This window comes from Sminthopsis crassicaudata, chromosome 3 (assembly GCF_048593235.1).
Source record: "Sminthopsis crassicaudata isolate SCR6 chromosome 3, ASM4859323v1, whole genome shotgun sequence".
Taxonomy (NCBI): domain Eukaryota; kingdom Metazoa; phylum Chordata; class Mammalia; order Dasyuromorphia; family Dasyuridae; genus Sminthopsis; species Sminthopsis crassicaudata.
The window spans coordinates 558,829,868-558,855,896 of NC_133619.1; the positions used below are offsets into that span (position 1 = coordinate 558,829,868).

General features: G+C 38.3%; 1 protein-coding gene across 1 annotated transcript in view; it reads right to left on the reverse strand.

The window, feature by feature from the left end:
* RAB38 (RAB38, member RAS oncogene family) overlaps positions 1-25,676 on the reverse strand; it is a 43,595-nt gene extending 17,919 nt beyond the window's left edge. The window contains exons 1-2 of the mRNA XM_074304683.1: positions 25,302-25,676; positions 3,983-4,263 (exon numbers count right to left, since the gene is read on the reverse strand). Coding sequence (XP_074160784.1) covers positions 3,983-4,263; positions 25,302-25,503 — 483 coding nt within the window. The 5' untranslated portion in view covers positions 25,504-25,676. The remainder of the gene's footprint in view (positions 1-3,982; positions 4,264-25,301) is intronic.
* Positions 25,677-26,029: the final 353 nt, after the last annotated feature.

The following is a 26,029-nucleotide window of genomic DNA, read 5'->3' on the forward strand; positions in this document are numbered from 1 at the left end:
CACTTTGTCAGGGCAATGTTAAAATACTAATGAACAAGGAGGGGCAAAGTGGTCCAGATATTCACAGAAATGTTGAGAAAAACAACCCTGACTTATATCACCCAAAGGGCATTCCAAATATAGCCCGTCATTGCCTCGGAGACTGAAAGCAGAAGTTGCATTTGATTGTTCATTATTTGCTATCTATCTCTCATGACCCAGAGCTCATAACCCATCCCTAGTTTCCATGACTATTGCAGCTCAAGAGATACCTCTTTTCCCAGACCACTGACTAGTAGTACACTATGTGCTACATTGGCTCTTGTCTTCAATGGCCCCTTAAATCTCACAAAATTCCTGAAGTTATCACAAGTTTAAGTTTTCTCCAAGTATCATATGTGCTTTACAGGGACAGACACTGTCTCATTATTTTTTGGATCCTTTCCCATGCCTCAACACTCTGCTCAAAGATTATATAAAATTGGCAATCAACACCAGACCACATACCGTCCTGGATGGTGAATTAGCCCAAGCCAAAAAGGATGACCAAGGAAATTATGGCCATCTATTACTACAAAACTAATATGGGTATCTGACCTTGAATAAAACATTCCGTCTTCTGACTCTGAACATTTTCACTGGCTGGCCTAGAATTTTCACTCCCTGGCCTAGAATTTTTGTCCCCTCCCATCTCTGCCTCCTGGTTTCCTTCAAATCCCAGCTAAAATCCCACCTTCTACAGGAAGCCTTTTCCAGTATGTCTTCCCCTATTATCACCAACCTAGCTTGTGTAATTCTTATTTGTATATAATTATTTGCAAGTTATCTTCCCCTTAGACTGAGCTTTTGAAATCAGGGACTATTTTTTGCCTTTCTTTGTATGGTTAGCAAAGTGCCTGGCAGATGTAAGACATGATAAATATTTACTGACTGGCTGACTGACTGAATTTCATGTTGGAAGAGATTCAGTGGCCAGAGAATCCAATCCATACCTGACAAACAAATTTCATTACTACATGCCCAAGATCATCCACAATATGTCCAAACACCTCTGATGAGAGGGATTATGATACAACAGTCTTCGGGAAGTCCCAGGAAAAAAGGAGAAACATCAAACCTAAATTTTCTTCACAATTTCTCTATGTTGTTTCAAGCCCTCCTCTCTGGGACCAAGCATTCTCCCTTTTTTTTCTCAAACAGTATTTTATTTTTCCAAATACGTATAAAGGTAGTTTTCAACATTCATTTTTATAAGATTTTGTGTTCCAAAATTTTCCTCCCCCTGATTTCTTCCCTCCACAGAAAGCAAATTGACATAGGTTATATATAAACAATCATTTTAAACATATTTCCACATGTGTCAATACAAAAAAAAAATACAATAAAAGAAAAAAAATAACTATAAGAAAGAAAAAGCAAACAAACAAATGGGGGTAAAAAAGTGAAAATACTATATTTCTACTCAGTCTCTATAGCTCTCTCTGGATGCGCATAGCATTTTTTTTTCAAGTCTATTAGTTTTATCTTGGGATTACCACATTGATGAAAAGAGCTAAGTTTATCATCACATGATCTAGGTGTTATTGTGTACAATGATCTGGTGCTTCACTCAGCTCATGTCAGTCTCCCCAGACCTCTCCCCAGACCTGCTGCTGGTCAGTTTTTACAGAACAACAATATTCCATAACATTCATATACCACAATTTATTCAGCCATTCTTCATAGACATTTATTCAGTTTCCAGTTTCTACAAAAAGAGCTACAAAACATTTTTGCTCATGTGGGTCCCTTTCTTTTCTTTAAGCGTTCTTTGGGATACAGACCCAGTAGAAATACTGCTGGGTCAAAGGGTATGCAGTTTTATAGCCCTTTAGGCATAGTCCCAAATTGTTCTCTAGAATGATTGGATAGTTTTACAACTCCACCAATGGGACCAAGCACCTTCTAATTTCTTTATAATATGACAACTCTTGAGGACAGCCACCATATCCTTCCTTAATATTTTCTTCCTTGGACTAAAAAGACCCAGTTTCTTCAACCAATTGTTATATGGCATAGATTCAAGGCTTTTCACTATACTAATGATCTAGTTTACCAATAGTACCCAGAACTGAATCAAACTCCTTATATAAAATCTAATTTTATATGTAATCTAACATATACAATACACACACACACATTTGTAAAATCTTCATATATAATCTACCATGTCAGAATGTAACATTTTCTTACTCTCAAAAGCCAAACCTCTACTTAAATAATTCAAGACTGCAGTAGGTTTTTGTTTTTGTTTTTGTTTTTTTAGTTTTTAATAATGTGTTATCATGTGTTCACTTTATAGTCAACGGCTATATGCTAAATTTTCAAATATTTTTCTAGAAAAATCTCAATCTAATCTTTCCTTTCTCATCTTTGTGCTCATAAAGTTAATTTCTGGAAGCTAAGACTAATACTTTACATAGATCCCTATTAAACTGTATTCTATTTAATTAGGGCAAATTTTCTATTTGGCAGAAATCTTAACCTTTTCTCACAGTCTATTAGCCAATGTTTCCCAACATGTGTCCCTTCTTTGCCTTTAACCAAATCAATGATAAAAATAAATAAGGCAGAAAAGAGACCATTCGAATACAGACTTCCTTCTAATTTGGCATAGAAAAATTAAGGACTCTTCTTTAATTCTGGAAACTCAAACACTTCTGGACACATCTCACAATACTCATAAAGGAATACCAAAAGCAATTTTACCATGTACTTCCAAAAATCTAAGTAAACTCTATGCTTTAGTCTACCAGTTTAGTGACCCTATCAAAAACTAAAGAACTTACATTATTCTTGGCCTGCACTGTTCTTGATAAAGCTGTGATGGTTCTTTATGATAATTGTATCTATAGGTTAACTAATCATCCCTTTAACAGCTAGATTGTCCATTTTACTAGAAATAAAAAATAAAGCTCAGGAGCCTTTAATCTGCACATTTAATTTTTTCCCTTATTTTGAAAATTGGGACATTTGTCCTTTTCTGGACATAACACATAACAATTTTCTTATCTTCCAGAATCTTTTGAATTTCATAAAATAGGGTCAGCAATTTAAAAAAGAATCTACAAGTATTAATTAAGAGTCCCTAATAGGGGGGCAGCTAGGTGGTGCAATGGATAGAGCACCAGCCCTGAAGTCAGGAGGACTTGAGTTCAAATCTGGCCTCAGACACTTTCTAGCTGTGTAACCTGGGCAAGTCACTTAACCCTAATTGCCTCAGCAAAAAAAAACAAAAAAACAAAACTACAATATGCAATGTACTAGCATGCACTAGCAATGTATTTAGCATGCTAAATGCTGGGAATACAGAAAAAAATTAAATGTTACTGCCCTCAAAAATAATCTGCCATCCATCACTTCTGCCAATTTTTTCAGTACCTAAAAATGTAGTTCATTTGGCCAAAAGATCTTACTTTATCTGGGGTGTTGTAAGCTTTTAAAATTTGTAATGTGTGTCTATAATGTATAAAGACATTTGGGCTTGAAGTCAGAAAGACTCATCTTCTTTTGTTCAAATCTGACCTCTGACACTTTCTAACCTGGCAAGTCACTTAATCCTATTTGCCTCAGTTTCCTTATCTGTAAAAAGAACTGGAGAAGGAAACAGCAAACTGTTCCAGTATCTTTGCCAAGAAAACCCCAAACAGGGTCATGAAAATTCAGGCAAAACTGAGGCAACACAACAATTATTTTTAAAAATGCATCATACATACCTATATATTTATATATGTACATTGGAGAACCCTAAAAATAACTGTTCCACAATGATTATATAGGATATTTTCAAAATAGCTACTTCCTGAAAAGTCAATGCCTACTTGCTATTCTAATGGCTTTCCTCTGTATTTTATTCTTCTATATGCTATAGCTGCTTTTTCTATGTGAAGATTGCAAAGCTTCACCATAGAAACTGGGAAATGTGACCTTTTTTGGCATCTGATAGTATGGGTTAAAGCTTTACCTTTGCTGATGTTTCAAACCATCCCACAAAGCCATTTTCCTTGCAAAACTGGTCCATCTTGAGTCCATTGTTGAGGAGCACATCTTTCCCCTGGTCGCACTTATTGGCTAAGAGAACTGCTGACACGGGCTTGCCATTAGGGAGAGTTAATTTGGAGTCCAAGTCACTTTTCCACTTTGTCACTGCCTCAAAAGTGGCTGGTCTGGTGACATCGAAGACTATAAATGCTCCCATGGCTTCTCGGTAATAGACCCTTGTCATATTTCCAAATCTTTCTTGGCCTGTCAGAAAAAGCAGAGAGTACACATTGGTAATTTTATTAGAACTCTCTAACTCCCAGGTTGTAGACCAGCAGGTTTTCAAGGAGTGTTCTACATATCAAATCTAGAAGTGTACTTTTAAACACATGATTTGGAAATAAACAGATAATTTGTCTGATGGTCAACGTCAATAAGCATTTATTAAGCACCAACTATATGCCAGATTATGTGCTAAGCACTGGTTATACAAAGAAAGGTAAAAGACAAGCTCCATCCTTAAGAAGCTCACGATGGGGGACAAAACAGATAATTACTTACAAGGTATATACAGGATAGATGGAATCTCAGAAAGAAGGCACAGGCAGTAAGGGGATCTTGTAAAAAGGTGGTGTTTTAGCCAAAATATGAAGGCTGAGGAGAAGAGCATCCCAGGAAGGGGGAGACAGCTGGTGAAAATGTAGCCTGTGATGATGACATAGGAGGAATGGCACTGTACCACCGGATCAGAGTACCCATGAGGTATGTGAGAACAGGAAAGAAACAAGTTAGAAAGAGCTTTAAAAGCCCAACAGAGGCTGAAGCAGAGACATGGGAGAGAGACTCCACCAGCAGGAATCCAGGTGTGAGGATATGGGAACATACAACAGGTTGGTAGCAATGTCAGAAGAGCTAGGGCCATGTACCAGAGATTTCTGATAAAGATAAAATGGACGGAAGTAATAGGTTAGATATGGGGAGGTAAGAATAAGGAGTGAAGAATGATTCCTAGCTTCAAGACCTCCAGTCTTATTCTTTGAGGGCAGGTGTGTATATGTGTGTGTGTGTGTGTGTGTGTGTGTGTGTGTGTATGTATGTATATATATATATATATTATATATTATATATCTTTTCTCTAGATATGTATTATCTTTCTTAAATATATATATATAATGTATATACATATATATACACACACACAATTTCTCACATCTTTTATATTTAGATATATTATTGCATAGATTTTATATCTAGATATATTATCTCTCTTAATTCTATCTCATATTATTTATTATTCATTTCTTCATATCTGTTTTATCTCCATCACTGATCTTTATAATCTATCTCTATTGTTTTTCATAGCTATCTATTATCTCTCTAATATTTGTTTTTTCTCTCATCATTCTCTCATATCTATTATCTCATATTCACCACTAATATCTCTATCACCAATCTTTTATCAATCAATCAATTAATCAATCTATCTATGTACATATATGTATATAGGGGAGAAGGATCTTCTATTAGCTTTTCCATCAAGCTTCTGTTTCAGTGCATATTTATGATTCAACCTAGAGAAAAGAATGGAACTCCAGACTGCTTACGAATTCATATGACTTTCCTAAAATGTTAAACTAGAACTTCCAAGTCAATTCACAAAAGCAAGCGTTTAGTATATTTAAGACACCACAGTCACAAATCATGAGATTTCAGAGAGAGAGAACAAGCATTAAAATATCTTGTCCCATCTCCTCATGATAAAGATGCTGAACTTGATTGGCAAATGATGCTGCCGAGGACCATCTGGGTAGCAATTAGTAGAACTGGGCTTCTAAAATCTGTGGCTCCAATTGGAATTATTTTTCCGTAATACCATGCTGTTTATTACCTCTTGGACTAAGTGAGATCTATAGTTTGTGCTATAATCAAACACCATAAATCTAAGCAGTCTAGTAAAGAGTGAAGAGGACTTGCTAATTATTTACTACTTGTATATAATTCTCCCACCTGTGTGTCTTTGTACATGTGACTTCCTCACTCTTAGAATTCACTCCTTCCTCATCTCTGCTACTTAGAATGCCTAGCTTCCTTCAAAGAATAGCACAAGGACCACTTCCTGCACAAAAGCTTTTTACTGATAATAGTCATTATTTTTTAAATTCACTTTGTATTGGTGGTTATATTAACCTATCTGTATACAAGCTATATAATCTCTTAGAAGAATCAATCCATAAACTTTTATGAAGCACCTACTATGTACCACACATTGTAGGACTCCCTGAATATAAAGATCACAACATTGTTTTCTCTCATATTCTCGGTCGGTCACTTTTTTTGTTGGTTGGTCATTTTCAGTTGTATAAGACTTTTTGTGACCCCATTTGGGTAGTTACTGGAGTGGTTTGCCATTTTTCTTTTCCAGCTCATTTATAAGTGAGGAAACTGAGGCAGACAGGATTAAGTGACTTGCCCAGTCACACAGCTAGTAAGTGTTTGATGCCAAATTTGTGCTCAGGTAGAATTTCTATCAATTGCTTCACCTACACATATATTGTCAATACCTAGCATAATATCCTGCACACTCTAGGTGAATAATAAATGCATACAAAATATGATGAACTGAAGGCTATCCAATGTACCAATATATTACACTTAACAAGCATGCTTCAAAAAATTCAGAAAATTGTGAAATGGGCACAGGATAGTCCTGGCAACACTTATTGCAAAGCCTGTAACACAAAAGTAATATTTTTATTTCTGTATTTTTTAGGGCAGTCAATGGAATGATGTACAGGGCAAGGAGTTGGATAAGAATCCATTCATATGACACATTATCCCTGGAATGAACTTCGACTTTTTCCAAGTTAGGCTGGGGCTTGTATGTCTGAGTGTGAGTGTGTATGTACTGAGGATACACTGGTTTCCTTTGATAAAGCTCATCACAGTTGTGACATTTCAGGAAAAACATACAGTCATTCAGAACTCTAATTGCTTCTGGGTTTTTTAATGGTCTTATGATCCATTTCCGTGAACTAATCAGATGAGGGACTAAGTCATGTGCTACTCAATAAGCTCCTTGTGAGGAGGTTTTTTCACTTTAAAGTAAGGTGGCCTTTGAGAAGAAAGATTGTGTTTCATAGCATAAGTTTTATAATTTCTTTTTTTCAGATTGTGAGAATCAAATGCACATCTCTGTACTTATATTCATGTACATGCAGGGGGGAAAGGATGTGGGGGGATGGGAAGAGTCAAAATATAAATAACTGGTTTTAAGGAGGGAAACTGATTGCTGTGTATTTAGGTCACTGGGCTGGCTGCTTGTGAAGTTTGTCTTTTAAGTTTTTTTAGTAAAGAGGTCACCCTCAGACTACAGACAGCATGGATTCTCAAATTTGGCATCAGAGGTTTGGAATAGGAAAGGCTCTCAGAAGTCATTTGATCCATCCTTTACATTTTATATTTGAGCAAGCTAAAGTTCAGGTGAAATGATTATCCTAAGGTCAAAGACCTAGTTAACAGCAAAAACAAAAGCATTTAAACTCAGTTTTAAAAAAAATCTGTTTTATACTGCACTCTACTTTGTCCATTCCTCTATCATTTCACTTCAACAATTTAGTCATAAAAACATAAGCATAAGATAAACAAAAAAATAAACATAAGTGCCTATATAGTGTGATAGCACCAATATTTGCAAGCTATGATTCCAGATTCTGGTAGAAAAGATAGATGAAAAAAATTACCATCTTCAAAGAGCTTATGTTAGGTTTTCTATGAAAACTTAAGTTAACATAAAAAGGACAATACGGCCCCTCTTTGTTATTTATTTTCTATGTGCAGGTAAAGATTTGAAGTATGCTGATTATTTGTGAGATAGACCTTTACTAGATTTAATTTAGTGATTAACCTGGGTGATTAAATTATCAAAAAGCATTGCGTAATGGTCCACTCTTCTATGTAGATACAATCTATGTCTGTCTACTACACCATCACAAACGACCAAACAATGAAAATATTGGTTTCAGATTTTGTTCCATGAAGGTGAAATATATACTTTAAAAGCACACTTTTAAGATTGATTATTTGCTTTTAAATAGTGAGCTTATTCTCATTTCTCTTCATTCCTTTTGGATTTAAATATATAAACCAACTCATAGTAAGAATCCAAGTTAAAAAGCTAATTCTTTCAAAAGAATTCAAATAAGTTTGTAATTTTTAATTAGAGTATGAAGTTAATTGTTTTGACAGTTTATAATTGTGTTTTTAAACGCTTTTTATCTTTCACCTAAGCATCTCAGAGTACTTTAATAATTAATGCTTATTCCACTGAGAGAGGATTCTCTCCTTCTTCCATACCAGGAGACATAGGAGAGTTGTGATTTTTTTTAAAAGGTACATGCCTAATTAGTGACAAAGGTGATATTAGAATTCTGGATGCTAAATGCCTATTTCTAGTTCACAGACACTGACCAAAAATTAAAACAATGAATAATTTAACTCACTTGTGAGCTACCTTAGGACAGGAAGCCTCTTTATAGTCTCTTAATAATAAATATATAATCCACTTAATAAAAATCTTTACTCCCCAATATTTTTAGTCCCCAATATGTAGTGACTGGCACATAGTAGGCCCTTAATAAATGCTTAATGACTGACTGACCCTTCTCATTTTACAGAAACCGAATCCCAGAAAAATAAAGCGATAAAAAACAATAGCTAGCATTTCTGCAATGCAATATATCAACTCAGTGAGCTATGGTCAACGGTTTACTAATGTCTCGGCTGGATTGGAAAGCCAAAAGTTCTAATCCCTTATTTTAGCTCAATGTTCTTTCCACTGTGCTACTTTGTGAAACTGTTTTGTAAAATTTGGGTTGACTTAGCTATTAAGAAGAGATAGCATAGGTTACTTATATTAATAAATTTAGTTGTGCATTGAAAACATCCTGAAGAATTGCCTCCCCTCTATATAAAACAGACTTGTCTCGACATCAAGTTTCATTCTGAAAGCAACAAAATTGGACTTCACCACAGGAAAAGGATGGACACAGGAACATAATAGCCTTTTTCTCACATATAGCAGTGGGATACTGTGGAAAACAATCTGGCTTTGGGGTCACAGCAAGTGGATTCACCTTCTGCCTGTGTAACTAGAGAAGTTATTCAATCTCGAAGCAACAATTTTTTATCTGAAAAATGAGTTTAGAACCACGGAACCTCGAGTCCCAACCAGTACCAGATTTGTGATCCTGTAACCCAAACAATAATCTTTTGGTAAAAGAGATAAAGGGGCAGCTAAACTGGACTGGATTGGTCTGGAAGGCATGAGAGTAGGGTCTGAGTTCCTGTCCTAGCAATTCCTGGCAAGTAAATAATCTCTTTGGGTCTTCATTTCCTCAGATTAACTATAAAATGTGGGGTTGGGGATCCTTCCATTATAGAACAGGTTTACTGTGAGAAAAACAAATTGTATAACACTTGGTCATTGTGAAACATTATCTTGGAACAAGATTCACTGCATTGAAGGAGGCCTTTGGGATCTCTTTATTTTCCTTACTCAAATCATCAAAGCATCTTAGATATCAATCAACAAGCCTTTATAAAGTGCTTACTATGTGCTGAACAACAGGGATGCAAATAAAGAGAAAATTAAATTGTTTTAGAGATGTAGTGAAAAGCTGGTATCCATTAATAATAGTTTAAAAATATACTGAATAGTATGAGATTGTATGAACTTTAACACAAAAGGTGAGGTTTCCATTAATAGTAATCTTAAAAATGTATTATCAGATTTCAAAATGGATTTTAAAAGATTTTAAACAAATACACATACACCCTTTTAGCTTAAAAGAAGTAGGGATGGCATATTAGATAATATGATGGCTTTGGAGCCAGGGAAGGCTGCCCTGCCTCTTGTATTTCTTAGCTACATGACCTTAGAAAGGTCACATTTTTCTGTGCCTTGAGAAACTTTCTATGACTCAACTATTAAGTCACAGAGGACTAGCAAACTAATTCTGAGTTGGTGTATGGTTGTAAAATATTTGATCTTTGTGAAAATTATTCTGGACCATGATGTACTGAACTGGAATACAGCCATTAGGATTTCTCCATCCCCTCCAAAGTCAAAGGATCCTTGGTTTCAATAATCAATAAGTATTTATAAAGTGCCATGTACAAAGCTGAATAATGGGGATGCAGATGAAGTTAAATAAATAGATTTAGAAGTGTAGTAAGTTTCTGAAGCTTCCCTAAAACTAATAAAATCACAGATCGTAATATAGTTTTACATTATTGAATTCAACAAGCATTTATTATATTTCAAAATGTAGCAGTCATGGTGCTAAGTATTAAGAATATAAAAGCAAAAACCAAATCGTCCCTGACTTTGAGAAACTTAGATTAATAGGAGAAAATAGTACATATTAAAAAAAACAAACACCCTTAAGCAAAAGGCATAAAAAATTAATGGATTTCTTTTTCATAAAACCGATCCTACTTTTCTTGTTCTTACATATTGGAAGTAATGAAATTATAGACAGAAACTGACCTAGATTTTTCCAGTCTGATTAACTGTGTGGTGACTATTCTGAATGGTAATGGGGAGATAGTTGAGATTTGGATGAAAATCCAAGAAAAGAAGACTGATAAAAGAATATTCAGAGAGAAAGGAGGAAATATGACAAAATAATGTCACAAAATCCTGTGAAAGAGAGATTATGAGAAGAACAGGAGACAAGTCAAGAAGGATGAGGACTGAGAAAAGATGATCAGATTTGGCAATTAAGAGATTTCTGGTAACTTTGGAAAGAGCAGTTTGTGTTGAATGATGAGGTTGGAAGCCAGAATGTGAAGGTGTTGGTGAGTGGGAGGTGAGAAAATGAACACTGACTGTAGAAAAAATTGTCTCGAACTTGGGACTGTGAAAGAAAAGAAAGATGTAGTTCCCAGAAATGGTAGGGTCCAGTGAAGATTTACTGAGGATTTTGTTAGCAGTAGGAAGGAGGCAGGGGATAAGGAGAGATCGACAATTAGGAAAACACAGTGAATCTTCCTGAGACTGAGCCTAGTGCTCAACCCACTGTGCCAAATAGCTGCCCCACTTACATATCAATATGTATATACAGATATAGGTGATTTTGAAGATAAGGCAGGAGGAGCTCTCACAACCAGGACAGACTTCATGTAGTGCTTTGAACTAACCTTACATGAATCCGGAAAGATGAAGGCAATATATTTTATTCTAGGTATAAGAGGTCACCAATGCATGAAAATCCAAGTGTCATTTTTGATGAAACAAGTTCAATTTGTCTGGGCCACAGTGTATATAAAGGGGGGCAATATGTAAGAAAACTGAGAAGGAAGGAAGTACCATGTTGTAAAAGGCTGTAAATGCCAACCAGGAGTTTATATTTGATTCTAGAAGCAATAAGATGTCTCTGTGTTTATCAAAAAAAATGAGGGTAATGAGAAAGGGCCTGATCTAGGGTGCTGACAGTGTGAGACAAGAAAAGGGGCAGATGAAAGACATGGCAGAGCTTAATAACTAGCTGGATTTGGGGGTGGAGAGAGGTGAGTAAAAGGAAGAACCAAGTGTGAACCCAGGTCACAAGGAATATGGATTGTCCTGTGCCTGCTGCAAATACAGAGTGTGGGGGAGAGGCAAGTTTGCAAGGAAGGACAATGGAGATTGAAACTTCTGGACAAACAGCTTGAAATGTGCAGTAGGCCCTTGATGATGATGGCCTAGAGTTCAGCAAGGAAACTTTGAATCTCCTTGAATATGCTGTCCTTCCATTCTCCATTGAATCCTAGATATCTCAGTTTCTTAAATTGGTTGTAATCCCGTATGGGGTCTCATAACTGAATGTGGCTGGTGGGGGGGGGGTTGAGAAACTTGGATTTATTATCAGTAAATAATTTGTATAGCTATATACACAGAGTCACATAATTTCCCAGCAGAGTCAAGCGTGGAAAAAATTTAAGCCCTGCAGTGTATAATACAACTTCCAAGTTCCCTAAGTCATTTATACAATAAAGCTGCGTCTTCTTAGCATAAATCAGTAAAAGTAATTCATTTATGCCTAGGAGCTATGCCTACAAAGAAGCATTTCTCACTCACTGTGCATTCTAAACCCATGCATTTAGTATCTTAATTTGCTCTTTCACTCACTAACAAAAACAGAAAAGAAAGAGAAAGAGAACAAAAGAAAAAGAGAAGGAAGGAAGGAAGGAAGGAAGGAAAGAAGGAAGGAAGGAAGGAAGGAAGGAAGGAAGGAAGGAAGGAAGGAAGGAAGGAAGGAAGGAAGGAAGGAAGGAAGGAAGGAAGGAAGGAAGGAAGGAAGGGAGGGAGGGAGGGAGGGAGGGAGGGAGGGAGGGAGGGAGGGAGGGAGGGAAGGAAGGAGGGAGGGAAGGAACAGGGAGGGAGGGAAGGAAGGAAGGGAGGGAGGGAGGGAGGGAGCAGGGAGGGAGGGAGGGAACAGGGAAGGAGGGAGGGAGGGAGGGAGGGAGGGAGCAGGGAGGGAGGGAGAGAGGGAGGGCAGGGAGGGAGGGAGGGAGGGAGGGAGGGCAGGGAGGGAGGGGAGGGCAGGGAAGGGAGGAGGGAGGGAGAAGGGGGAGAGAGGGAGGGGAGGGAGGGAGGGAGGGAGGGAGGGAAGGAAGGAAGGAAGGAAGGAAGGAAGGAAGGAAGGAAGGAAGGAAGGAAGGAAGGAAGGAAGGAAGGAAGGAAGGAAGGAAGGAAGGAAGGAAGGAAGGAAGGAAGGAAGGAAGGAAGGAAGGAAGGAAGGAAGGAAGGAAGGAAGGAGGGAGGAAGGGAGGGAGCAGGGAAGGAAGGAGGGAGGGAGGGAGGGAGAGAGGGAGGGAGGGAGGGAGAGAGGGAGGGGGGGAGGGAGGGAGGGAGGGAGGGAGGGAGGGAGGGAGGAAGGAAGGAAGGAAGGAAGGGGAAACCATTAACCTGAAAATGTGCATTTTCTATTGATCTGATCTAATGAAAAAAGCCCTGAGAAATCAGGAGACTTGGATTCTAGTTCTGGCTTTGACCCTAACTACCAGAGTGTCCTTAAGTTAGTCACATAATACCACTGTTTTGTCATCTGGAAAATAAAGAGGTAGAATCATATGATGTCTCTCTAAAATTCCTTGCATGCTTCTAAGTCAAGGATGTTAGCCTCTTGGGGCAGTATTCTATCAGTCTCATTCTTTCAGGAATTTAATTGGTTACCAAAAATAAGTAGACATTCTAAGAATATTTTTTAAAGTATTCAGAAATAGAATACTTCATTTGTAGCATAAAAATGAGGAAGGATATTATAGGTTTGCTAAATAATTAGAATTAGACTATGATTTTCAAAAATCATATACACTCTTATACATTGCATCTTACCTGATGCTCCCATTTTAGTCCAAAGAAGATTTAAGACAATAATCACTCTTTCCTTTGCAAGTAGTTATTATACCTATTATAAAGATTGTAAACACTGAGGCTGTTAGATAATTTTCCCATGGATTACAGTTATCAAGACTTGAACCCTGGACTCCTGGTTTTAAGTCCAGTGCCTTTTCAACAACATAACTTCTTCTCTATGGGGGATTAATTAAGTTTCTAGCTGCAAAGCCCTTTTGATGATAATCTGAGCTAATTGGGTCAATAAGCATTTATTAAGAGCTTACTATACTGTTCATCTTTGAGTCTTCTGGCTCTGTCTGATGCTCATGCTCTGGATTAGCAGCTCTGGCTGTCACTGCCACCAAACAACTGGGCAGAATGGAATGTGATGAAGTTTAATAGAGATAATTAATGTCTCGTATTTGAGTTTAAAAAATCAAGTAACTAGGCAGAAGTTCATATGAAAAATACCTTGTAGTTCTAGTCAACTTAAAGTTCAATATTAACAATGTGATATGGCAGTCAGAAAAAGCTAATGAGATCTTGGGCTACATGATTTGTTCAGTCGTTTTAGTCTTGTCTGACTTTTCATGGTTCCATTTGGGGTTTCTTGGTGGAGATACTGGAGTGGTGTACCATTTCCTTTTTTTTCTCCTTTTACAGATGAAGAAACTGATGTAGAGTCAAGTCAGACTCTTTGTGACCTCATTTGGGCTTTTCTTGGCAAAGATACTGGATTTGCAATTTCTTTTTCCTGTTCATTTAAGAGGCAGTTAAGTGATGTGCCCTGGGTCACTAATAAGTATCTGAGGCCACATTTGAAGTCAGGAAGATGAGTCTTCCTGACTCTAAGCCCAGAACTTGATCCACTGCACTACCTAGCTGGCCCATGATAATTTACAGTTATTTACATGCTCTTTCCTCCTTTAGAGTACAAGCTCCTTGAGATTTGGGATTGTTTTTTTCTTCTTTGGATTCCCAGTGCTTTGTACAGTACCTGACAGTCACAATGACTTAATAATAAATGTTTGCGGACTGACTGTCCAGTCCTATATGTCAAAATTAAAGCAATGGGAAGAAGCTAAAAATTTAGGTTTAATTTAAGGAAAAGCTTCTTAACAGAGAGCTCTCCAAAACAAGAATAAGCTACATCAGGAGGCTCTGGGATGTGATCTTAGTGAAAGGTTTCAGGAGAAGTGTGTATCTTTTGTCAGGTATGTGGACATTAAGGTTCTTTCCATTCCTAAGATGCTGTAAATCTATAAATTCTTCATTCCATTCCCTTGGTTGTGACTCCACCAAATTATTTTTCTGTTTCTCAGGGGAAGCTTTTCTGTTTCAGTGAATAAAACTGATTCTATCAAAGATGCATATCATCACAGTAGAAACCACTGTCTGAAACAATAGATTTCTTATTAAACTATTTTTCTTTTGCATAATGCAAAGAGTTTGAAAAGGGCTTCTAACAAATCATTGGTTTCTTAAGGTCAGGACACGCAACTGGATTCAAAATTCATCTGTAAGATACTGATCACAGTCTTCCATATGTTCTTATTCTGTATGGGGAAAAGGGAGGGACTGGGCCTGTGTTTTCATCACTGTAAGAAATTCTTGGTGAGGAAATTCCCTCTATAAAAGCAATCAGCAAATGAGTCTTAGAAAGTATGCATAGTTGGTTCCAGAATCGGAGCCAGTACATGTGGAGAAGCTGAAACTGGGTTTTCCAGGATCCAAGCTCAGATCCCTATCCACTATACAGAGCAAGTGGCAATCACAAGTTGTGGCTGATCACCTATGGAGAAAGAAAACTCATTCCTTAAAAAAGGTCCAGGACAAATGAACGGATGCCCATTAATTGGAGAATGGTTGGGTAAATTATGGTATATGAATGTTATGCAATATTATTGTTCTGTAAGAAATGACCAGCAGGATGAATTCAGAAAGGCTTGGAGAGACTTCCATCAACTGATGCTGAGTAAAACAAGCAGAACTAGGAGATCATTATACACTTCAACAATGATAATGTACGAGGATGTATGCTGATGGAAGTGGATATCTTCAACATAGAGAAGAGCTAATCCAATTCCAATTGATCAATGATGGACAGAATCAGCTACACCCAGAGAAGGAACACTGGGAAATGAGTGTAAACTGTTACCCTTTTTTGTTTTTCTCCCCAGATTATTTTTACCTTCCGAATCCAATCCTTCCTTTGTAACAACAACAACAACAAAATTCAGCTCTGCACATATAGATTGTACCTAGGATATATTATAATATATTTAATATGTATGGAAATGCCTGCCATCTAGGGGAAGGGGTGGAGGGAAGGAGGGGAAAAATTCGGAACAAATGGGAGTACAAGGCATAATGTTGTAAAAAATTACCTATGCATATGCACTGTCAAAAAAATGTTATAATTATAAATTAATTTTAAAAAAATAAAAAAATAAAAGGTCCAGGAAGCACCACTGCTGAATTTTTCACATATACTGTAGGTCTGCATTATACCTTAGTTATACAAAATTATTGAATCTTCGAATTGGAATCTTATCTAAATCATGACTATCATCCCCTACAAAGACCACCAGAGGTGAAGAACTCATTACTTCTTTCCAACGTTCCACACCTCAGGGAACCTATCTCATTTCTGGACAACTCTCATTGTTAGGATCTGCTTTCCTTACGATAGCTTGAGAGCAGCTTGTCCATAATTATCAATCACCAAGTGTTATCACACATACTAAATTAGTGCACCTAGTCCCTTAATATATAAATAAGTTGTATTCTCTATGCCAAATAGTGGTTTCCTACTGTTTTTCATATACCTCATAGCACCTAGTCCACTATTAGGTAAACAGTATGAGTCCTTCATTGATTAAAAAAAGGAATAAGGAAGCATTGATTGTAAAGATGAAGTAAACAAGGTGGATTTATAAAGCTCACCAAACTGTGGCACACTTTGAATTTCTACTACCAGCATTGCTCATTTATGAAAATAGACTATTTCCCTTTTCAAGAGATACTTGGGGGGTTGTAAGTGGTCTATTTTCATCTCCTGTTCTTATGCTAATTCTCTCTGATTCAAGCTCAAGTTCTCTTATTGAGTCTAGGAGCTGCCCCAATCATGTAGGATTAAAATAAAAACTGAAGTAAGCAAATCAGCAGAGAAGGGTAATAAGGTTAGACCAATACCAGACAGTCTGCGGAACTCATCATGAAACTTAAGGTAGACTTTATATAACATACAGGCATATATTATCAGCAACCTCATTCCCCAGAATCTCAGATACACTCTACAGATAACAGTATTCCACCATCTGGGTGTTCTATTTTCATTTCTTCAACATGCCAAGGGAATTCTGGAATAAAATATTTCCTCTGTATAGAGATTGTTTCATTTTCTGTTTCTACTCCTAGCACCCAGTATAGTGCCTGCCTGAGGTTTTATATAAGGTCAGTTAATCAACAGGATCTTGAAAATCATCTAAATCTACCCCATTGCATTTGATTAAAAATAAACTTGAGACAAACTTGATTAAAAATAAACTTGAGATTTAAGAGGTGCAGGCCTGATCCTAGAGCCCAGAACTTCTAAATCCTAGAAAAATATACATTCATTTCTCTAATGATAACTCTTCACATTTATATATACATGCATGTACATACACATATATGTGTGTATACACACATATATGCACACATTCATGCATATGCATACACACACTATGTGTGTATACATATATACACACAAACATATGTATGTATGTGTGTATACACACATACACACACACACAACTCTTAAAGCCCTTTTCTGCCCCCAGACCTGCAAGGTACATAGTGTAAATATTATCATTCACATTATAAATGAGGGTACTAATGCTCAGAAGAGTTGAGTGATTATCCCAGGCCCACCCAGGTGAAACATAGAGGCAGTTATCTGCTTCACTGGGTACAGTGCTTCTTCACAAGGAGTCAGGAAGACTTGAACTAAAACCTACTTCAAACATTTTTACTAGCCACATGATACTGGGTAAGTTACTCTCTGCCTGCCTCAGTTTCTTCCCCTATACAATGAGGATAATTACAGAACACGCTTCTCAGGACTGCAGTAAAGATCAAATAAGATAACATTTGCAAAGCATTTTGCAAATCTCCAAGCAATGTATAAATGCTAGCTACTATGATCATTATCATATGAATCCCAGACTCTGGGCTGCAAATCTAATACACACACAACTAATATTTCCACGTTTAGGAGAGGGGTTGCACATTGAAGATATGGACGTTAAGTGCCAGTTTGTTTGGATTCTCAAGCTTTAACCCCTTTGGAGGCTTAAGGACATCACAAGGAAGTAATAAAACTCTTGAAATGTAAGATAATATCAAAAAGGTCAAACTTGGGGTCTCCCTAGCCCAGTATTTTTGATAGTGACACCTCAGATGTGTCATGACAAGTAGACAACTTGAATCTCAACAAAAACGTTTCAAAACACCTTAATTTCCTTCCACAGGAAATGTGACCTGCTTATCTAAACTGCAGGACAAGATCTCAATTTTCCATGGCCCAAGATTTGGAACAGGTAAGAACTATAAGGGCAGCCCAGAGAATATTCAAAGATAATTAACCCCAACCCTGCTGCTTCCAACTCCATAATGTTTATGTTCTTTCAAGAACTCATTCCATACATTATTTCTTCAAACTTTAAGAAAAGTATATTTCACCTTGGATTTCATAAATCTGAATTCAGAAATTTCTGCACATGATAGATTGCAAGTAACCTATGAATGAAGTGCCATGGGGAAGGAAATGTGGGTGCAGTGGAAATAGTACTGACTGGTTAAAATGCCATTTCCAACACTTTTGAGTTGTGTAACAAGGGCAAATCACTGCACCCCTACAGAAGAGACTTAGATTATCTTAAGACTTAAATAACAGGATGTAGGATCACTGACAAGTATCACTGAGGCCATTTCATCCAACTCCCTCATATTACATTTAAAGAAACTGAGCCCCAGAAAGTTAACTGATTTGCCCAGACCACAGACTTGTGAAATATTACAATCAGTAAGTATCTGAGTATTAGAGGACAAGAATCCAGGTCCCCCTCAAATCAGTCTTCTTTCCACTGAATCCTATGTGTACATCCACACAGACACAAAACACATGTACTCTCATATGTGTGTGTGTGTGTGTGTGTGTGTGTGTGTGTGTGTACAGTATTGTAAAAGAACTATGTACAAGTATGGTGAGAAAACTGATTTCAATGGGGAGGTCAAAGAAGGCTTTTTGCAGAAGCTGCACTGAAGGGTTAGAATGTCTACAGGGGAAGATGGAAGAAGAACTAGAAAGGGAGATGAAGCGACTCACTCAGTAGTAATTTACATAAGTGCTTGGCACTCAGGATTTTCAACACTTAAATGGATGGATATGTTTTCCAAGTTCATGTCTATTGTGTCTATGAAAATCCTTATCTAAAAAAAAGTTTAGACTTTGAAAAAGAGACACAAGGGCCACTGAAGTGTCATTTGGCTTAGCCTGATCCGATTTCCTCAGTTGCTCTACCTGATCCCCAAGGATTATGCCACATCTTAATATATTAAAATTATTTAATAATTCCCCCAAACAAAAAAATCCCACCCACTCAATAAAATATTGATTTCCTACTAAGACGGGGTAGATCAACCTAAGAATTTTTTTGCTGGTGATCTCTAGGATCTGGAATCTACCAAAAAATTCCAAAGCAAGTTCCATCCTTCTCATTTAATAAAAATTTTGGCAGTCATTAATATTAACTTCATAGAATTATAATAAGAGATAGCATCTATATATTGATTTAAAGTTTGCAAAGCATTTTACAAGCATTAACTCCTTTGATCCTTCACAACAACCCAGTGAAGTTGGTGCAATTATTATCCCAGTTTTGCAGATGAGAAAATTAGGGCTGAGAAAGAACTGCCATGGGCAACAGTCAGCAGGGGCCTGAGAAAAACTTTGAACACACTTTTCCACAGAAGTCCTTCACTCTAGCCACTGTACTAACCAGCTGCAGCTATAGAATGTTCGTTTTAAGCGACCCTAGAACATCAAAAGGTGACATGGCTATCCCCCATGTCTGGAATGCTTTCCCTCTCTCCACTCCAACAGACTTCTGGCTTCCTTTAGGTCCCAACTAAAATCCCATCTGCTACAGGAATTCCAACTCCTCTTAGAGCCAGTGCTTTCTCTTTGTTTACTATTCCTATTTATCCTGAATAGGGCTTGTTTCGTATATATGTGTTTGCATTTTTTCTTCTCTATTAGACTGTAAGGTCCTTGAGGGCAGGAGCTGTCTTTTCCTTCTTTTTGCATCCTCAGAGCTTAGCACAGTGCCTGGCACACAGTTGGTGTACAATAAAGCTTTATTAAATTGGATTAAATGAAGAGTAATCAGAACTTGCAAGAACATTAGAGGCCTTGTAGAATTGTACAAGCTCAAAGTTGGAAAGGACCTTAATGGTAACTGAAACTCAAGCTTCTCAAACTTTGGTTCGTGACCCCATATAAGGTCTTATAAGTAAATATGGGAGGTGTGAATTTTTGATGTGTTACCAGTAGATATTTGTTTTGTATATTTTTTTATATATCTATATACCTGAGGTCATGTAAAACTTATCAGCTTAAAAGGGATCATGAGTGGAAAAAGTTTTAACAAGTCATGATCTAGAATAATGATGTCACATTGAAATATACAAAAAGGGGGGCCACAAAACCATATATAAAGATCCTTGTGACCCACATATTACCTCTAGGTATTGAGAATGCAAGCTTATTAAATATAGGGACTATCTAGCATGCTTTTATTTCCATCTCCAGCCATTAACATGGTTGCCTAGCACATAGTAAAGATGGTCTGGTTATGTGATATGAGTAAATTACAACCATTTAGATTCTCAGTTTGCTCATCTATAATCTGGGAATTATAATATTCACGTTACCAAGTTCAAGACAAATGAGGATGGCTGAAGGAACTAGTATTAAAAGCAAAGCACAGATAGTTGAGCAATTAAGTGAATATAGCTCAGGGCCTGAAGTCAAGAAGATCAGAGTTCAAATGTGAATTCAGACACTGAGAATCTGAGAGTAATCCTAAGGTAAGGGCAAGTTCCTTTCCTCAACTATAAAATGGAGATAATAATAGCATCTATCTCCTAGGATTGTGATGAGGATCAAAAGAGAATATTTGCATAAAAAAGAAAGGATTTTAGCATAGAACTTGGCACTTAGGCAACATAAATATCCTAATTCCCTTCCAAAATTGATGTGAAGATCAAGCAATGTAACATGAAAATATGCTATATAAATGATAGCTGATATTATTATTATTATGTAAGTATTAGGTAAATATTATTATAATTGTGTTCAGATGTTTGAAGGGCTCTGCAAAGAACTTGAAAGGTCATTAATCAATTTTTAAGTCCTTAGGACATTAGTCATTTTGCAGAAGACTGACTGACTTGCCCAAAGTCACATGAAGAGCAAATTGGATTTGATCATACTTTCCTCTCCAACTCTACCTCTAAAGCCAATGGTCTTCCCACAAAGCTCTGCCAGAATGAACAAACCAGTTCTATGCTAGTTATGGACAATGGGTGGGCATTGCAAAAAAGGGAAATTTAGGCAAAGTCTGATTAATTCACACTCTTCAAGAGATAGTGGGCTCCTCCTTATAGTAAATCTTCAAACAAAGGCAAAATAGTCACTTAGTAGATGACATAATGTTTTGAAAGAGTCTTGTTTGACATCATCTGGAACAGAACAAACCAGCCAGATAAAGCTAGTTTTATCTAAACTTCCTTATAGTTACTGTTATTCCCATTTTACAGATGAAAAAACTGGAGCTCATCTGGCCCACAAGCTAATAAATGTTAGAGGATACAAAACACAAGCACTATCCACTGAAGCAGGTATACTGGAAAGGATCTATTTTTTCAGTTATGAATTGGACTAGAGTGCTGACGAAGACCTTTCAAACAGGAAAACTGATTCTTTAATCTATAAATGTAATTTTTTTATATTCTCTTTTTAAAAAGTTAATGAGGGAGAGGGGACCTGTGAAACATTTTTTCAGCAGGGAGATAAGATTTTGAGGGTTAAAAGATTTTGAGGATACAAGTCTGACTCTAGTTTCTACCCCTTAGCCATATGACCTTGGAAGAGTAGTAAATTTATCTGAGTTCCCATTTCTATAACTAACATGGAAATACAATAAGAATTGGTACTTGCTACCTCCCTATGGCTGGGGATCATTATACAAAAAACTTTTTTTAAAGAGATGTATGAGCATTAAAGTTTAGATGATGGAATTGGGCCTATGAGATAGGAGGATCTGACACACTTCCTCTGATAGACTGACTGTGATGACTGTGAGTGGGTCAAGTGACCTGTGTCAGTAGCCTAAGAAACTAATTATCTATAACTAAGTTACACACATCAGCTTCCATGATGGAAAGCATGTCTACACTGGAAACATCCTCACAGATGAAATCAGAGCTACAGACCAAAACTCAAATCAAAACAAGCAAAACAAAAAATAAATTGGAAGCTAGTAATACTGTCCAAGCACAAGGTAATTAACTCTGGTGACACTTTTCTACATCCAAATGTTTGGCTTATCCTTTGAATTCTTGCCCTTTATCACTTGGATTTCATGTCAGCAAATTCAGTTGCTTTAATAGTTTTATTCCATTATGTTCCTTAGATGCCTGGTTAAGGTGGCAATGATTTCTATCCATAGGACGCAAAGTATTTTTTCAATTTCTTTTTTTAATAATTGTTTTCATCTTAACCCCCCCTCACACACATCCCTATGCAGATTACTCCCAGATCTATATATCTAGCTTTAGTCCCTCCTCATGCTTCAGTATCATAGGATCACTGACCAACTGGGCATTCTAATCTGGATGTCTTAGACAATCCTCAGCCCCACATATACAAAACAGAACTCAGGATCTTGCCCCTAAAACCAACCCCTCATCTAAACTTCTCTATTTTTCCATTTTTCCAGTCTCCCAGAATTGTAATCTTGATGTTATCCTAGGCCTCCTGAATCTCCCTCATTCCACATATATTAATTGCTTTTATATCTCCATAGCATCGCTCACATTCAACTTTTTCTCTCTACTTACACAGCTACCACCCTCATCACCTCAAAATCAATGGTGTCAAACTCAACAGGTCACTAATCATACACAAGGATCCTTCTTACTTCATATTAACTTGTTATTGTTTTTATTGTATTTTTATTTATTTTGTTAAATATTTCTCAATTACATTTTAATCTGGTTCTACTACTCTAGGGAGTTATGGGTCTCATGTGGCCTTAGGCATTTTGTTCAACAACTCTGACTTAGATTATTTCATAATTAATTGTTCTTCTGGTCCCTTCTCCAGTTCATCCTTCACGAGTAGTTTAAATGATTTTCCTTAAGCTTGATCCTCTAAGCAATATACTATTGTAGATCCCTAATGCCTCCAAAATAAAATATAAAAACTATGTTTAATTTTGAAAGCCTAGCTTTCCAGATTCATAATAGTACTCTCCCTTCTGGACTGAGCAATATAATCAAACATTCCCTTTTTACCTGTGCTTCATAGAATGTCTTCCTTCAAGCATCATGTTAACTGCTATCTAGGAGAGGGGGTGGAGGGAAGGAGGGGAAAAGTTGGAACAGAAGTTTTTACAAGAGTCAATGTTGAAAAATTACCCATGGAAGCGAATGTAAATTGTTAGCACTACTGTCTATCTACCCAGGTTACTTATACCTTCAGAAGCTAATACTTAATGTGCAACAAGAAAAAGGTATTTACACACATATATTGTATCTAGGTTATATTGTAACACATGTAAAATGTATGGGATTACCTGCCATGGGGGGGAGGGAGAGGGAGTGGAGGGAGGGCAGGGATAATTTGGAAAAATGAATAAAAAAAAAAAAGAAAAGAAAAATTACCCATGCATATGTTTTGTAAATAAAAAGCTATTAAAAAAAAAAATCATGTTAAGCAGGACCTTTTACTGGAAGCTTTTCTTGATCCTCCCCCTGGTAGTGTTCTCCCTTCCTAAGAACCCTGTATCTGATCACCCATTTGTCCCCTTTATGTTTATTCTGCATATTCTTATATATGGACTTACCCCCTTAGAATTTAGGCTTCCTGAGAGTAGAAATTATTAGTAAATACGTGTTAATTAACTGAAAAACAATTTTTGTGCAAACCTAGCATTGTTAGTTTGGATTAGGCCTATCACATAATGCACATAAGTGCATTGATAAAGACTGGATAATCATTTAAGAGATTTATAGGCAATTGCTAAGCACTCAGAATGATTTCTACAAGTTTTAGGTGCTAAAGTGTCAGAACTTGAATCTACAACTTAGGTGGAATTTGTAGAATCACATTAAAGGGTAACTAAGAGGAAAGAAGGAAGAAAAGTAAGAGGGAAACTTAAACAGAGAGAGATCCAGGTCTCGGAAGAGGTGACGAGTTGTTCTTGTTGAAGGTCTTCAAGCAAAGCTGAATGGCCAACTTGTTTGTACTCCACGCTGGCCTCTGGCTGCTTAAGTACCTCACAATAATGGGGGACTGGGGATGCCTTAGTTCTGTGATTCTGCATTACAGAAGGATGTTCAGGCAGTCTGGGCTAGAGCCTCCCTGGGGTCTCTTCTTATTGAGATTCTGAGATCTGTAAGAACCCTCACTGTTGTCCTAGGCCCTAATTCTGGACTTAAGAGAACAAAACTTTAAAGGATGCCCCCAAAATCTTATTTTCCTAATCCTTGCATATGAAGTTCTCCGGCTGAGGCAATGAATCCATGACTGGCTGCCACAGCAGGCCGAGGCATGCCTTCACAATTTGCCTCCAAAGTATCTTCAGTCAAGTCTCGCCAAGTTTTTAAAGTAAAAAATGAAAAAAACAAAATTTCTAATAACTTCTCTCTCCTTGACTTCACTGGTATTTTAACTCTTTAATAGCTGGGCACACATGAAGTGAACGCCTAGTGTAAAGACGCCAGGGGTGACATCTCTACCTGAAGCACGGATGAAAAAGGCTCAGCAGGAACTGGATAAGCCTGACACAGTTTCATCCTAACTCCAGAAGCAAAATGCAGGTCAAGGCTGGCGCTCCCCGGTGTGAGGACAGCACAGTGGGCCAGTCCCGCTTCCTTCCACCGGCTCACCCTCTTGCAGCTTGTCAGTCACTGTCACGGGGGAACGACTCAAGCGGGAAATATGAGCAAACAAGGGGGAACAGAGGGGAGGAGGGGGGGGGGGGGAAACGGCTGGAAAGAGGGTTATGTCTCAGGCCTGGGTTCTCCCCGTGGGAGCAAGAATTTGCAAACCTGGAAGAGAAAAGAGAAAGAGGGAAAGAGGGGGAGGGGAAGAAGGGAGGGAAGAGAGAGATGCACGTGTGGACATATACAAATACATATGAAGGACACATGTATGTGTCAGCATGCACGTGTGTATCCATGCATTGGTGCACACGGAAATATTGACAGGGCTATATACAAATAATGCTGAAATGTATTTTGCTTGATTTCATTACAAGGGTCCTTTTCCCTTGAGAAGGCGGGATTGGGCGGAGGAATGGGGGAGGGGCAGGGGAAAGTGGGATTTTTCTTATTTGAAACAGAAATGTGAACATTTAATTTGAAAATGAGAACACCCCATGTCCCAGAAAACGGGAACTTCTGGAAAATCTGCCTGAAACAAACCTAAGGATGAAGTGACTTAAGTCCCTTTGCCTAAGTTAGAGTTGAGGAAACTTTCCGCCTCCCCCCTCCCCGAAGTTCCGCACGGCTCCCCGAAGTTCCGCAGGCAGTGGCCTCCCCGTGCCGGGGATCAGTTTTACGGCCGGGCCTCCGGGGCCGCACTCACCCGCGATGTCCCAGAGCTGCAGGCGCACGACGGTCTCCGGGTCCCACTGCAGCACCTTCAAGGCGAAGTCCACGCCGATGGTGGCGCGGTAGTGGGAGGAGAAGTTCTGGTGCACATAGCGCTTGATGATGCTGGTCTTGCCCACGCCCAGGTCCCCGATGACCAGCAGCTTGTAGAGATGCTCCCGCGGCTGGCGCTCCATCGTCCCTGTGCGCCCTGGCCGCGCGCGCCGATCGCATGCCCCGCACCCCGGCCCAGCAGGGGCGCCGCCCGGGACACAGCGCGGCGTGCGTGGGAGCGAGCGGCGCGTGTGCGTGCCTCAGAGAGGGAGACGGAGTTTCTCGGGAGAAGCCGGGGGAGGAAGGGAAAAGAAACAGGGAGGAGGGAGGAGGCGGGGCAGGCGGGGCTCCGTTCCCGGGACCGCCCTGCCCACCCCGGGCCTTAACGCGGTCTAATATGCAAAAAGCGGAGGTGAGGGAAAACTAGAGAGCGGCGCGCGCGGAGGGGGGGGGGGGGGGGGAAGAGGGAGGAGAGGGCGCGGAGGAAGGAGAAGAGATGTAATTGCAGCCTAGCACCTCGGGAGATTTATGGAGAGGGTGGGGGGTCGATTGAGGAGGTTCTTAAACGCAAAAGAACCAGAATAGAAACTCCAGAAACTTTCCTCTTTTATTCATCTTTCTGTCTCCCCTTCTCCCAAACTCCACTAAAGACCTCATCCGACTCCGCAC